Source organism: Dermacentor albipictus, chromosome 1, assembly GCF_038994185.2.
Source record: "Dermacentor albipictus isolate Rhodes 1998 colony chromosome 1, USDA_Dalb.pri_finalv2, whole genome shotgun sequence".
Classification (NCBI taxonomy): Eukaryota; Metazoa; Arthropoda; class Arachnida; order Ixodida; family Ixodidae; genus Dermacentor; species Dermacentor albipictus.
Window position 1 is genome coordinate 347,690,788 of NC_091821.1, and position 16,296 is coordinate 347,707,083.

General features: G+C 46.1%; 1 protein-coding gene and 1 long non-coding RNA gene across 7 annotated transcripts in view; one reads left to right on the plus strand and one right to left on the minus strand.

The window, feature by feature from the left end:
- Positions 1-16,296, minus strand: part of LOC135896232 (lachesin-like) — a 348,730-nt gene that overhangs the window by 17,651 nt on the left and 314,783 nt on the right. For all 6 annotated transcript variants that reach the window (XM_070531782.1, XM_070531783.1, XM_065425606.2 and 3 more), the window contains 2 exons: positions 12,071-12,189; positions 3,117-3,324 (listed from right to left, as the gene is read on the minus strand). In XM_070531782.1, coding sequence (XP_070387883.1) covers positions 3,117-3,324; positions 12,071-12,189 — 327 coding nt within the window. The remainder of the gene's footprint in view (positions 1-3,116; positions 3,325-12,070; positions 12,190-16,296) is intronic.
- The window catches only part of LOC135897588 (uncharacterized), a 191,153-nt gene that overhangs the window by 1,808 nt on the left and 173,049 nt on the right, over positions 1-16,296 (plus strand). The window lies entirely within an intron of this gene.

Sequence of the window (16,296 nt, forward strand, 5' to 3'; positions counted from 1 at the left end):
CGAGGCAAGGGCGCCTGTACTGTGAGTCCCTGCACGTCCAGATACAGCGAGAACCAACAAGTATCGGAGCCAAGAAGTAAAAGCGGTGTATGAACATACCGCACTCATCGACCACATGGGGAAACATCGTGAATGCGGGCCTTGCAACAGCTCCATCGGAATACGCCCACAACAAGGAAGGGCGACTCCTGTGTTGTCCACACCGAAAAAAATTATTGCTCTCGGACGTGACAGCGCGGTGGAAAAAAGGAACACTCCCGCGGATTTGCTGACCACGGTGGGAAGTGTCTCAAATTATGTACAGCACAAGACCACGAAATGTATGTATCCGAAGTCATTGATTTCGTTTGCCGCAGCGCAGATAAATTCATGGACGCACCCGTAAGGAAAGTACTGTCATAACTGACACAGAAGAGCCTGTGTGTTGTCTTCTGACAAGGAAGGTGGGCTCACTGTTTTGAATAGTACTACCTTTATCCCCAAAGGTAGGATAGCCATTGATTTCGTAATCGAGCAGAGGTCCGGTCTCGTTCTAACGGATGTGAAAGCTGGGGCAAACGATCCATGCCACAAGATTTATCGAAGAATGCAGTTTTGAATTTGGTGGTGTAGCATTTCAAAACAAATCTCGTGTGCTGTGTTCAGGTACTCCTTCACTTCTTGCGGCTTTACCTCATGTCGATGTTTGCTGGTTAGAACGGTAAAATGTTTAAAGAAATTATTGGGGATCGTGCACTGTACCTTTATTAAACGAGTTTTTTCGTAGTTCACCTTGATAAGATTGTTGCATCTAAGCTACTAGGCTCACAAGTACTGAACACTTCTATTTTTGTTGATATTTTTCAAGCGAAGCTTGTATGGCCTCACTCGTGTCGGCGTCGGTGTTGTTGTTTCCACGTGAAGAAACTCAAGCCACGCGAAAATAGAAATTGCTTGTCAGGCTGCGGATTTGAACCAACGACCTCCACCACGCTAACCGATTCAGCCACTGTCGGTTCGTCCTACACACCCTTTAAAGCGGATTTTATATGCATGAGGAACTAGAGGGAGTGCAAGGCGCTAGCCTATCACAGGCGTCCCCTCTCTTCGTAGGGGGGAAAGGGTGTGATTGCATGTTCACTCGCCTCGGGCGCCCGCGGTTTCTCGCCAGTTCAGGCCTGCAAGAGGTGCGGGGACCCCGAGACTGTGGAGCACCTTCTCTGTGCTTGCCCATCCTTGGCGCAGGAACGCTCCACAGTGATCAACACCTACAGACGCCACGGCCTTCCAGCGGCCACAGAGACTGACCTGCTGTTCCCAGTGTGTCCACAGCTCCCTGCGCTGCGAAGCCTGCTGGAGTTTATAAGTTCCACGGGAATAGACACCCTATAAGCGTCCGCTACAACGCGGGCAACTTTACTGAGGACTGCCACCTGTCGCGCATAGTGGAGTCCATTAGGCCACATCCTCCCTCTTTCTCTATCATCTTTCACTACCCATTCCCTCTCCCCTGATGACGCTTCCCCGTGCTCCCTGACGGGTTGCAGAACCAAGCGTCCTTCCTTTCCTTAGATCACTATCCAGTTCAGGCCCGGCAGTCAGACGAAGAGGCCGCGTTTGGTTCGTTCTGCCAAAGAGCAGGTTGCGTTGAAGGAACGGCAGCGGCAGCGGGCCGCGGGTCGTGCGTTCGGCCGAAGAACACGCGGCGTTTCATGAACACCACCGGTAACTCGCTCGAGAAAGGGCTCGTCGTCGACGTGCCGATCTCACGTGAGGGAGTGCGAAGCCGAGGTGTTACTATAACGAAAAGCCACGGATCTCGAGCTTCGCTTGCACCCCCTTCACAGTAGTGGAAGGGCGCTCAGTTTTTTTTTATTTGTTTGGATAATGATAATTTGCACTTCCACTGTTGAGTTCAACAGAAACTAACAATTGTGAATGAAAGCATTAATCCACTAACACTTACGCACGAGTCTGCGGAAAAGGACTCGCACCGGTTTTAAGATCTGAAGATACAGCTCTCAATAATCATGTCTGCTGGCAGTTTGAACGGTGAGTGATAAAGCCACTTTTACCGCTCAAGTAGACCTTCAGACAGTTGGCTGACACGGCAATTGCAAACAGATGTTTTTAGAATGCCATAAGCAGATCGTGCAGACACTAAGTTCAGAGGAGCTTTGATGCGCAAGTGTAAAGGCTACAGGACATGGGGTTACTAAAGCAGGTGCTTATTTCAATAGATGAAACCTTGCTAAAAAAGTCGGGGCACCGACAAAGAATGTGTGAAACCGCTACTGATCTACATAAAACCGCAAGACGAAATGTTTCTGCGATTCCATACTTTCATCATGTATCACATCGCTTAAGTAAGATAGGCCAGCAAGCAAGTGTTTGTGTTGTCTTTTCGGCTCCGAGTAAGTTGTGCAAGTTGTCCACATTATCATCTCCAGTGAAAGAAAGAGAAGCGAGAATGGAACGTCAAACATGAGATCCTGTTTGTAGACTGCAGCAAGAATGCAGTGTATAACCTCTCCCTCTCATGTGGTCGAAACTACGACATGACAATATGTTCGACAAACTGGTAGATGTCTGACCGCGCATCTTCAAGAGCATTATCAAAAAGTTCAAAAAGGGCAGGAGCAGCTTTTTGACTCTGCATCATTGTGAATATCGTCGCATTCCCCTCTTGGATGACGCAGCAGTGATCACAAAACGTGCAAGTGATCAGCCTATAATGGTGCCAGAAGCCGTGGCCATAATAAAAGGAAGAGCTGTCATGAAGCCTTCTATAGCTCTATCACACTAATCGCTATCTGTTTGCGGGATTCGCGGGAAGTAGCGCGTCCATCTACATCTGACAATGGTTTCTTTATTACCATCAGTGGTGTAACATTTCAATGTGTCTAGGCAATTGTGAAAGCACACGAGTGCATACGCATGCATACTTATTGTTTGGAAAAACAAAGACAGATCTTACGTCAGAGTTTGTCTACATCTCTCGTTCTTCTTCGCGCTGTTTAACAATACATTTTCCGCCAAATTAAGGAAAATTGAGCTTTAAACGAATAATTTAGCAGCCCAAGCTGGCTCAGTGCTCTTCTTTGCTGTCTCTTAAAAAAGTCAGATGATGGACCCACCAAGCACGTCGAGGAATCCGATCTCTGTGATCATTGGCTCGGTGTTGATCTGGCACATGTAGAAGCCCTTGTCCGAAGGCTGCGCGTTGCGAATATGCAGCTGCCAGTGGCGCTCGTTGTTGTCGCTGACCCGCAGCCGCGGCTCACCGACGATGATGTGCCGGTGGTACGTGAGCAAGGTCTCCGTGTCCATCTTGATCCACGCCACCTGTAAATAATTGGCAAGCAGTCATCATAAACAAATATGGGGGGTGGTTTCATTCCTTCCTCTATAGATGGGAATGCGCTGGCAGCGAAATGCGGTGAGTTATGAATTTGCTACATTCCTCTAGTAAGCCTCTAGATGCAAAATATTCGCGTAAAATTTTGTAATACTTTTGTACGTATTGAGGTTTGGGAGTACGAGGTAGGGCCCCCAGTCTGATGCCCGAGTTATCCACTGTGAAACTTGTATTCGCTGTCACCAAAAGTGGCCTTATCGGAACGCTGGCATTGGCATGCGGCTTCTACTTCACATATTCTATGCATCTCAACATTCATTCTCCGAGTAAACGGCGCTTTGTAAACTTCTTGTCATGAGCTTAACCTTCTAACTTGCAAGCCTAGGATGTACTCGTCCTGCCAATTTGTATCAGTATCACCACGGAATAGACTTTCTCATCCACGCCGCAGTCTCCATCGTAATCACCGTGAAAGAGCCAAGTGAGTCTGCTTATCCCACAGTCCGCTGATTAGATTGTGCGCTCTATTACATTATCTTAACGTTCGCATTGATTTCACTGCCTTGCGTTGAGAGAACCATATTGAAGCCTATTATTATTGAGAGAAAAACGGGTATTTTTGAAAACACAGTTTGTTAATAAATGTTTTGAACTAATACAAGGAATACAGCATCAATTTAATAATTTTAGTGAGCATACCATGGGCTAAACCTCATGAAAGTAAAAAAAAATGTTTGAACAATTTCTAGCACTTTTTCAGTGAAGATATTAGGCGTTTAATGGTTGAGCTTCAGAACTCTATTGCCATGTAAGGGGCATATAATTCAACCGATCACTAAACAAAAAGTATCGAGGCTGCAATGAAAACTACATTTGGCGATCCTGCCGTGCTGATAGGCTTGATAGGTTTTGAGTCATTGTGGCGTAAACTTGCAGATGAATGAACCATCTCGATGTCCAGTGCAGTGCCATGCAACTCATTAATTCACTCTATACAGTCCTGTATGCTTGCTTTTGCATGTTGAAAATGTATTTAAGCTGGAATCCACTGAGAAAAACGATTGCCACGATCCTTGACAGGTAAAGCTTGCTTTATGTCGGCATGGATGTAGAATTAGAGCGTCTTACTAAAGCATCCTAATTAAAAAAGGCACATGTACCACAACTCTCTCATCTGATATGATAATATGGAACAAACTGCTTTTCATAGAGCATCTGATACGATCACCCGCGATTACTCTGCATGCAGAATAGGGGTTACATAAAGGAGCTCACGAACCATTTTGTTATATTGTACACTTATGCAGATAATTCGCTTTCGTGTGCAAAATAAAAAAAATAAATACCCATATCCATGTTTGGAAAGTGAAGCTTGCTTATGCTGCTTAAACTGAGCACCCATCAGAAAATATAGAAAATATAACTTATGGTTTCTTTTCCCCACTTCAGAGACTGAACCAACACATGTAAGGCTTAAAGTTTCTGTCGTTCCAGGAGCCCATCAGCACCATCTGCGCGCAATATGCTGTACAAGATTTAAGGGGTTGAAATTGATATTTAAATAATATAGTTCAAACCACCCTCGAATACGCGTTCCAAACGTTGCCTAATGAACACACCTTGCTGTTAGCGACAGGTAGTCGCTCATCTAGCACCAAATGCTTTATGCATTGCACATGACGTATTTACTTCAATACCACCAAAGCTTTCTTCCATTATTTCCGAACATGATATAATATCTATGCAGACCCCGTTCCTTGAATTCATGACCGTCGTAAAATTTCTGCGAGTGTTCTGGTCTTGACGCTGTGGACGGAGCATCTGGACTGAGTTCTCTCTAAAGAAATCGTAAAAAAAAGAAATATTACTGCTTGCGGGGACATAACAAACCTTGTACGTCGTTTCTCATTAAAAGGTGCTGCGCCCGAACCTGCGGATGGCTCGTGATTTACTGGAATCATCCCACAACGGGCGGGATAGGCAATGTTGAAGAACCGGCGCTGTTCGCGTGAGGGCAAGCTTTATTTTTGTCTCTTCGGCTTCATCGCTGCGGTTGCTTTGCGATCCCAGAACGGTAATAGCTGTCGCTTGGAAGCCCTTCTTTCTCACGTGGTTCGGGAGCTTAACGAAGGAAACACCGTTGCGAGTTGAGTGAATTGAAGGCCTCCTCCTCCCGATCAACCTCTCTCCTATGGAATTGCTTCGCCAAACAAAGGAACCGAGACGGGAGGGGCGAGGGCGCAAACGAGATATAAGGAAAATGCGGGCACACCATGCGGGCGAGCGCTGCCACTGGTAGACGGAATGACACCGAAAATAGGGGGACAAATGGAGAAATTCGTTTAAGGACAGGGAAAGGCGACGCGGTGAGGAAAAGAGGAGAACGGTAAGAACTATTGCGGGAGCGCCTGGGGTGGGAGTGCGTGAGCCCAGCCTTCAATAAATGAGCGCAGTATTGCTCAAGCTGGAGGTAGCGTCGGCCAGACAGCTTTCCGAGTGCGCACCCACGAAGACGTTGAAGCGTGGGCGACATCACAAGAGATAAAACGTGAAGTCAATGTGTAAATACATGCGGCAGGAACAGGAAGCTGCGCTGTCATAACGCCCGTGAAGTCCGTGAAATAGCAAATGTGCATACTTCTGGTTCACTTCTTTTCGTTCCTATTCACGTTCCTCATGCACGGCTCTAAAGGATGTAAGCCGTTCTTGACTCACTATAGGCGTTAAACTCAACCAAGTAGCCAAGGTATCCCTAAGGAAGAATTTTGATGAACTGCCCAGAAGCAGCCAGGCTACCAGTGCTTGAGTATACCGTTTGATCAGAACATGTAAAGGAAAAAAAAACAAAAAGGCACATTGACATTCGGATCACTTTTGTTTGTATTTGTCGCCAAAGCTATCCGCAGCTACTGGTTTATAATATGGAACACATGGCGCAGTTGGACGCTCATAAATAGAAGTCAATTGCCTTGGTCATTGGAGCCTTACTGAAAATCATGTACCCCAAACCCTCATGTTCGATAATTCAAGCTATTCTTTTGGATTTCTTTAAATGTCCGTATGATTGAGCGATGCTACTGTATGGGGGAAGAAGGGGTTTGAGGCAATGCAATATATTCGCTCCTAGGCAAGACCGCTGCTATAGCGACCGCCCCAGTGTTCATCGGCAAGGACAGCAATGCAGCCGAAAATGGTGCAAACATGTTGATCAGCATAAAGGTTCGAGATTAACTGACGTGTAGCGCAGGCACGATCAAAAAGTAGGCACTACTTCTTTACGCGGACACAAGTGTGCCACTGCGCGCTTCGCAGCTCGCGGAACGCTGCACCGTATTGGCCCAATAGGCGCATAGCAAGAAATACATGTTGGCCGCCTGCTTCGCTTCATCGACAGACTCGATAGATCGAAAAAAGAAAGGAGAAGAAAATGATTGAAGAGCAAGCAGGGAAAGCCGCGCCGCACGCTGCGTAGCAACTCGGCAACAAGGAAGGGTAAGAGAGAGGAGGAAAAGAGACGTCTGCGGAGCAGACGACGGCGGCCCGCGAGGCAGACGGGAGCCGGCTTGGAGGGACGACGGACGTCGGGAGGTCTGGACCTCCTCCCAAAATTGAGGGGAGTTCTGCCGAGCGTTCCTAATTCGCAGGAGCCAGTTCCCATCATGCTCTTATTTTCCCCCCAACGGCGTGTGTCTCCCACGCGTTTGTGCCTACCTCCACGACGTACAGGCCTACTACCGGAGGCCGCCCTGAATGAGTCACTACCCCGGTCTCGTGGGCTCGTTTGTGTGTGCCTCCTATACCGCTCTTCCTTGTATTCCTTTCATTGCGCTCTTCTTAATGTCTGATTCAGTTTAGATATTTCTGTGTCGAATGGGCTCTGTTTCTTGTACGCATAACAGGGTAGCATACGCCAGCGTTGGCATCCCGAGCCATGTGGGGCTCAGCTGATTGCACTTCCATCCCTTCTGTTTGTTTCCGCCTTTCTGTTCAGACGCTTAGCTGTATATTGGAATCCTTAGATCGAGAAACAATCAGTGGAAAGTGCGAATGCAGGGTGGCCCACGTATTCTTCTAGGAGAAACGGGGAAGAACTGATTTTAAATGTCTTCTTTTGTTGGTCTCAATACAGATAATATTCCCACCACGTGCGTATAGCGTGCAGTGCGTTCAGGTGGACGCATTTCCTGAAAAAAAATTTAATGCGGAGACATCTGGAACACATTGCTCGGTTTAAAAAGAAATTACATGCAGGCATTGAAAGAAGCAATTCGCACGTGGTCCTTGCTCACAAAATAAATGTTCACATTTTGAAAAAGCACATCATACTTCGTCCGTTTGATTCTAAGTTAATGTCCTCATTCGCTTCCTTTCTATATATTCCACTTGCGGCACGATGATGTATCCGTATTTATAAATTTAAGGGATCTGCGCAGTTATTTAAATATTGCACGTCGATTATGTTTACGCATGCTTCAGGTGTTCCTTATTTGCACATTGTATCGATCCGCTTTTCTGAGACAGCGTATAGTTATAGCACTCCACACGGTTATTTCACTGCCTCTTAGGTGCTTTACCATCGTTGCCTGCAGCCATTGTAAGTGTCACCAATTGTCTGGTCCCGCGCTGGACAGTATGCTCACTTTATGTTGATAGGACAAAAGCCGGCCCAATCGCGCCTCATTTGACGAAACCACCGCTGCCGATGCGGGCCGAAGACTCATTCTAGCCCATTGTGTTCTCTGTCCACTGAACGGTGTTTACAAATTCCCCATTTCAATTATAGGTCGCAGGCTACGACTGTACTATGGTCGTTGAAGCACCCTTGATTCTCCATAAGGCTATAAAAAAATGTGAGCCTCTCTTACACAGTGTGTCTTTCCGTATTTGCTCTCCATTTTGTCTTAATCCTTGACATCCGTAATGTTCAAATCTTGCGTTGTATGAATTCGATAATTGCTTGGCCCCTACCGTGATGGGTGACATGACATCTAGGGCCATGACGTCAAAAAAAGAAGGAAGAAAGCAACAAAACACTGCGTAAACGCCAGCAGTGTCATTAGAGAAATTAGTGGGCTCGCTTTTCCGCGTAATCGAGCACTGCAATCTGCATTTGAGATCCACCGGCTTTTTGTTTGTTTTTGTACGGAGAGATTTACTGCATATGGACATAGGTTGTATATGTCAGGTAAGATAAAACAACTAAGACTCTCTACTGCCGCATCTAAATATAGTCATTCGTACCGTCACACTTTATGCTTCGCCGCTACGACTCAAGAATGTCGCCACCAGCCCGCTATTCGTATACGGAAGGAATACAACGAGATTTGTTGTTAAGGAACGAACCGCCCAGTACTAAGATAAAGCGGTGAAGCTTGTGACCTTTTCAAAAAATTCTTTTTCGAAGTTCATATCCGCGAAAACAGGATCGGTACTACAAGGCTCCCTTTACCAATTCACACATGTTTCAACATGAAAAAAAATATAGGTAGTGTAATTTCGACCAACTGGTATTCACTGTCGGAGTCGCTGCTTTTACTGAAATTTGCTGAACCCTAATTTCGCAACCTAGTCAGTGGTAGGAAGTCATTCGCACTCCTTTCGCGATCTAATATTTCCTTTTGATGGTAAAAGACTAACGGGATTTAAGAATACGAAATTAGATTAGCCAAACAAAGGAAAGCGAGCACAATCTATTGGTGCGCGTATATTATAAACGAATGGAGTCCTTACAATATTTCCAGCACTTAGCCTTGTCCCCGGCAGCCACATTTTGTTAAAATGTTCCTTGCAGTACTTGTGCTCACGTGAAAAAATGCGGTTATTTCCAGTAAAACTTCACGTGTCTTGAAGGTTGACAGTGATGAACGATAAAATACATTTTCACTGTTCAATATTAACATCCGGTAAAGCTTTGGTAATGCTTCGTAGTCATTAAGTAGCTAAATATGTTATGTTCGGCTCAGTTATGGTATATGGGAGTGCAATTCATAGAGTAGTTCCGTTAATGCAATGATCAGTTTCGTTAGAATAAATGCACGTACCTTTATCACCTAGTGACAGTCTCTGGAGCCGCGAATATCTTCGAGTGACGCTAAATTGTTCGTGCAGCAAGGTCATTATCTGAACTGAGCTGACGCCGAATTTAAGAAAAGAAAACGATAAAGAAGCTTTTCTTTCGTGAAGGTACGTTTGCGCTAGTCGGACAAAGCTATGGTGTTGGGCTGCTAAGCACGAGGTCGCGGGATCGAATCCCGGCCACAGCGGCCGCATCTCGATGAGGACTAAATGCCAAAACACCCGTGTAATCAGATTTATGTGCAGATTAAAATTTTCGCAGTCGCCCACTTCGGCGTACCTCATAATCAGATTGGGGTTTTGACACGTAAAACCCCATAATTTAATTTTTTTGCCGAAAAAAAAAGAAAACGCGCGCGGCAATTCGCAGTTGGCAGGACGCGCCAGCGTGGGCATGGCCCCAATTGCGAGCGTCTTTGCCGCCGTGGCCAGCAAGTGAATAGCCATCAGTTGAATTCACTGCGGTTGCAACCGCGATTCTGAGAAAGGGGGTATATTTTCTTTTAGCGTTCGCCCACGTGACTGAATCGGCGACTCCTCATTGGTCTCCCCATTCGGCGGCTAGCGGCCGGCTAGGAAAAAAGTGTCCCAAGACCCGTTCGCTCTGCGGGAGTACAAAGTTGCCGCTCGCCTCTTCTTGCGGCAGGTTTTCGGCTGCCTCTTGCATGCCGTGAATGTTTTTACCGTTACTGTGGATGTACACCCGTGAGCGAATGTATACGGACCAGGGATTCCGCTATAAAACTCATTTTCTGCTCTCTCAGTTAATGGAACTTGAAATTAAAGACTGCAGTCCAAACTTGGCATTACGAGTTTTCTAGTGCACTCATCAATTTCTGTTTATGCATGTTAATTAAGAAAAAATTCTGTTCTTTCCGTGACCCTGTGGTCCGTAAACTTTTGTTCAAGGGTGTACGTTACATGTTCTTATCTTTGCTAATAAAATGTCCAGCGCCAATAGCGGCAAGAATGAGAAGTTTTTGTGAATACAAGCCCTGGTTTGCAAACGAGTGAGCGAAAGTGATTTACGTGTGCACAAAAGAATACGAGCGCAAGTTCTGGTGTCAAATAATATCACAGGTGCCGTCACACAGCGCACAATAATGTGCTGAACATGTCGCTTGATTTTTCGTTACGATATAATTTGGAAATGAAGAGAGGCTTCAGAAACACATGCACGATTTAACAGTCATGAACTTGAGGACGAGTTGGTGATAAGATCTAGCCTTGCAATGCATATCGGTATATGTATATGTATATGTATATGTATATGTATATGTATATGTATATGTATTATGTTCATGTCAAGTCATGTCAATTGACAAGTGCCCAAGGCAAAGAGAAAAACAGCGGGCCACATGACGGAAGTCCCTGCGTCGCCAAGTCCATCTCTTTACATTAAAAACAGTGAGGACGAAGACATTCTACGTTTCTTTTTCCTTTTATCTACTGGCTGTGTGTCAAGGGACGCTAGATCGACCACCTAAAAGCTACTTCACTCCTTTGCACAGACACAATCCCACACTACAACGAAATTTATTTTTTTTGTAGTATCTATTCGCACACCTTTCTTCCTCCTTCACAATGGGCTGCTAACGTTCTTTTTTTTTCTTTTTTCCCCTGTGCTGCGCCTGTCATCACTTCCAATCACTTTCCTCTTTTCGTCGTCACCTGCTACAGCCCGCTTGTTTGACACGGGCGTTTCCATCGCCGAAGCGCAGCGTTTCCCTCCACGCAGGCACCGCGACCACCCCGCAGCGCCCCGGCCTCCTCTGCTCTCCCACCGACCCGCGGCCCGCGCATTGTGCGCGTTCGCCTATCGGTTTAACAAGCTATTAAGGGCCGCGTCTGCGCTATACCTCGCCGGAGGCACCCCGTCTTCGAACGAAAGGGGCGGCACACGTGCGGCTTCGGCTGCAATTAAGAACTCTTCCGCTGCTCCCGCGCCGCCGCTCTCGGGGCCTCATTGTTCCTCCTCGAGAGGGCAGCGCGGTCGTCATCGGTATTCTCCGTCGCCGCGTCGTATGCAGACGACGCGAGCCCCGTCTCTACCGGCGATTTCGTTCGTGCGCCCTTAAAGGCGCCTCGGAAGCGCCGGACGCGGATTTCTCTCTCCAGATATGATGGCCACACGTTACTCATTGGGCGCTCGCGGTTTGAGGGCAGCGGCACGTGCGATCAGCGTTGCAAAAGGTGCGGCACGGAGGGCACGTTGTTTCAATGCGAGTTTACGATTGGGAGACGGCGTTGGCCCAACGCCTGCTGCTTCGCTGCGACAGATGCTGCGAACGCGAGACATTGTTCGCCTAGAAATGGACATGCAACTCTGAACGATGCGATGATGGAATCATCGGGTGGTTTCTGCTGCTGAGACGACAGCCTGGATATGCGTATCAATTAGAGGCAAAAGCGATCTCCAGTGTACCCAGACACGAAGTCGGCAACGCCAGTAGGGATCGCAACTCGTAGAGCTAGACCGTGAGGGCGAGAACTGTGCCCATCCGTTGAAGCTTCGCATATGGTTCCGAAATATTCTTACTTGAAACACCCAAAAGGAGCCCTAGGATAATACGCTGTCATTCAGCGTTATAAACTGACGTTCAATCAATTCTGGCATGACAAACTGAAGCTCTGCAGTAATGTATGCTGTCACCTCACCTTGTTCTTGCCCAAGTTCTCAATGTGACACTCGAGAGTGGCCTCTCGACCTTGTGCGACAGTGACGTTCTTGATACCGCTCAGAAACCGAGGCCTGGCGGTGGTCGTCTGCGCCGCACCTGCGAGACAATAACAAAAAAGAGAAAAAGGGTGGGAATGTTATAGATCCTTTAGGCATGCCGCCACATCTCTACTGGTACCATCACCTACCGAGTTACATGTTCACTGGTGAAAAAAAGTTCCGGTTTGAGTGAGTACGAACTAGATCTTGACAAATGTGTTCCTTGCATTATTCGTTCTCTCGTACATTTTTTTTCTATTGTTTCATTGTTTTAGAGGAGATAGTGTGCGTTGGTGAAATAAACATTCGTAGAACGTTTTCTCCCCTGCCTAGCCTGTCGTGTGCTAGTTGCTTCAGGAGCATGAAGCCCACAGTTGTTCTGGTGTTCGTGCGACTAGTCGTGAAAAGTGGCCCCATGAAGATACCTTCGTTTACAAATACACATCTCCGGCAGCTCAAGTCGAAGTGCATCGTGTTGAGAGAAGGAAAGAAAACTGCAGAGCAAACGTTTAGCCCCAGTAACAGCACCCGAACAGGATTCCCCATGCGTTGATAGCTAGAAGTACCTCCGTGATCATTGGTTACTGCACGGCTATCCATTCCCGTTGTTTGATGAGCTACGTGTTCAGCAGTGAATGCAGGCCCCTAACATTTGACATAGACAAACTGTAGATTCTGTGTTATACAGGCAGACTTGTATGTAACGAGTGCCATGTAATTAATTACTTGTAACGAATTACATTTTCGGTAGACTTGTAATTGATCGATTACATAATTTACTCGCTAAAGCTCACTCTAATTCGATTACACTTTTTCAGTAACCAAATACAATAACCAGTTAAGCTACTGAGGAGACAAACTGTGACAAGTGACGCAGCTTTAAGCACTTCGACTTGGCAAGAACTACAGTACAACGCCCGCAGTCGTACCACGCTGGATCCTCGTCCATGCGCATTTGCTCTGCAGATGTTGACCGACAAATGTAACTGGCGTTGCTATGGCTCCAAAACGATGACTACTTCGGGCTCTGGTGCACAAAATCACCTACGCAAGATTTCTTAAGCTTTCTATTGGATTGAGCGGGAACGCCTTCTCCGAGTTTCAATAGCAAGTGCTGCATTTCATAAAGGACCTCGACGCGAGCATCAGGCCACTGGATAGCCAAACATAAACAACGTGCAAACGGCTGCAGAGGACGCACTTAAAGAGCCCAGCCAGCTCGTTCTATTTAGTGTATTTGCGCAATATTATTAAAGACTGAGCGGAAAGTAACGTTAAAGTAAGTGGTTACGTTTTAGTAACAACACCATTACTTTCATGGAACAGAAGTTTGCCACTGTAATCAAGAACATTTTCAATGTAATATTTATAATTGTAATCGGTAATTTCTTTTTTCTTTAACATGTACAAATCTGCCTACTCTCGTGGAAAAACAACAACGAATGCTAATTCATAGCTATACCTGGGATAGCGCTACAAAAGGAAGAGTTGCGAAGAAAATAGGCAGGATATTGGCTACACTGACAACAAACATTTTTATTAAGCGGAATGGCTCATTAGTACACGGCTGGCAGCATCAAAACATGTAAAACTAAAATAATTCGCAAAGATATTTTCAGAAACCAAAGCTGAATATAAAATATTGTGAGTGCAGTACATGGCCTGTCCATTTTCTTGGTCTCTCTATGCCTTCCCTGGCACTGTCCAGATATAGCTTTGATTCCCTATAACTTGCCCGCCTATCAGTAATCCGACAGACCATACACCGGCGTAATGGCGTGGACCTTCACGGAGAGAATCTGTGCAGATGCATATTCGCCGACACACGTCTGATACTTATATATTTAGCTACATAAGCTAAATTACGTCCATCTAAATTACGTCCATAAGCTAAACTTCCATTCGAGGATTTCAGAGCTTTCGCCGGCAGTCTATTACGAACGTTGACGAATACGACCGATGTAATTTTAAGTATAATTTGGGTTCGCATGTATAAAAGGCTCTTATTGAAATGTAGACCCAAGGGCAACATCATAAAGCCAAGATACATTTCCTAATAGCGCAAATTGAGTAACGTTGATTAGCGCAGCGTGATTAATTGGCTGTACAGATAGCAAGTTCATGGAGTGTTGCAACCTTCGCCAATGCGTTCCCAGTGACTTCGACAGCCCACTGAAAGTGTCCATTTAAACTGCATCCGCTGCTTCAGAAGCAGTTTCGGAAGCAGCAGCTGAAGCGTTCTCAACATACGCGATCACTTTTTATACCCTCTGGAATAACTGTAATGATGAAATCGACACAGCTCGCAAAAGGGGACACAAAAATAGTGGAAAAGAAGGTACATTATGACTCTCCAGCTGAGTGTATCACTTTCGAGCTCATTGCATAATCTGGACTGGGATCACGACGCGTGCCTATCAACCCCAATTCCAGATAAAATCGACTTCTACGCAAGAAACATTTCCCCCTGTCTGGTGTTGCGTAACGCTCTTGTGTGGCGGAATTCGAGGGCACACTTGACAGGAGACATGCTGGCGTGGGACGAGAGTTTATTTGCCTAGGAGCAGGTACTCGCGCACTCCTCGTAAGCGGAGTGCGCGAACGTCGAGTCAACTTGGCCAATGTTGTTTGTACGCCAGGCAGTCTAGAAGAAAGCAGAAGATCAAAGAAGCCCGGCGTTTCGCTGAGAACCGAATAGTGAAGGACAGCGCTATTGGCTCTCAACGGTGTCTCTTTAATGGAATCCAGTTAAACACTAGTGTAGGACGCAGGAGGCTGCTGAAGCCGGCGTGGCACTCTGTCTTAGTTTGTGCCAGGTGGAACACTTGTTTAGCCGGGAACCGAAAGGCCTAACCTCGCTTGAAGATGAGGCAGTGCCTAACGGTACTTCGCTTACAGCATGGTTCCTGGAATTGCGATCGGTCAACTGCGCACATAAGGCTCACCACCCAGGCTTATGCAAAAGCTTACAACGCTGCCTATTCATTAGAGCTTTCTTCTTTCTTCTTTTGTTTGCGCTTACTGGCTAAAACGGCGCAACTTGGGCAAGTATACAAAAGAAAGCACACTCCACGGAAAATGCACTGGCAGCCAAGTACACTTTGATTCGGAGCCCCGAAAGAACGTAATCTCTCTCTATAGAATCTCTCTGTCTTACTGGCAGTAATCTCTCTCTACTGGCAGAAGACGATTCTTAATTACAAAAGCAGGGTAATCATTTAAAAATTATCACGCAGCAATAAAGATAATTGGTCAGATTTGTTGTAGTACTCGCCCATAAACGCTGCATATTTGAATAACATGAATTTCAATTAGGTTCTGGTTCATCAAGAAAAATTGTGTCCCACTCATACACTTTCCTGTAAGTTTTATTTCGAAGGATAGTTCCACCATTTCTCTTTCCCTCTTACTTCTTTTTTCCCTTTCCCTACTTTACGGAATCTTCTCATGCAGTGCACGTGCGCTTTTTATAACGCGTACCCGAATCGCTGTCCTGACATTTCTTTACGTCATTCTGAGACTTTCTTGCTCGTCATTGACGTCAACACTGACTTCGTTGTTAAATTGTGAGAGCTTACGTGGACAGACATTTATAGTTTGTATTCAACCGTCCTCATATAGCCATCACCACTTGAAATTCTCTTCGGCACCCGATTTGTTTTAGAATAAATCGTAATCTCGACCACAACTTCATATTGTTTCAATATTCCGGCGCTTCTGTGTACGTGGCCCGTTTCGTACAGTCAACACGTCATGCGTTCTCTAAAATATTCCCCCGCGTGCACGCAGTGTTAACTCCCTCTCTCTCTTTTCTTCTTTCTATCGCCACTGTCTCTTATCCTCAATGTATGTAGCAAACCGGACGCTAGTCTGGCTGACTTCTTTGTCTTCCGCTCCTCGCTTTCTTTCTCTCTTTCATCTTTTTACGCTAACTGTAATAACCAACCGTGACGCGTTGGATGTCTGCGGCTGCGAAGAGAACATGGAGCACTTATTGTGGCTTGTTTTGAATCAGAAATTCAATCCCCCTGCAAGGCATTCCGACGACCTGTATATGGGCCCCTCTCTGTCTGCGCCACTCTTCCATCAACATCCCTCTCACGCTACAATCACCATCATTCTGCGTCCCACAGGGTAGTGGGGGCATATTTCTGTTTCCACAGAG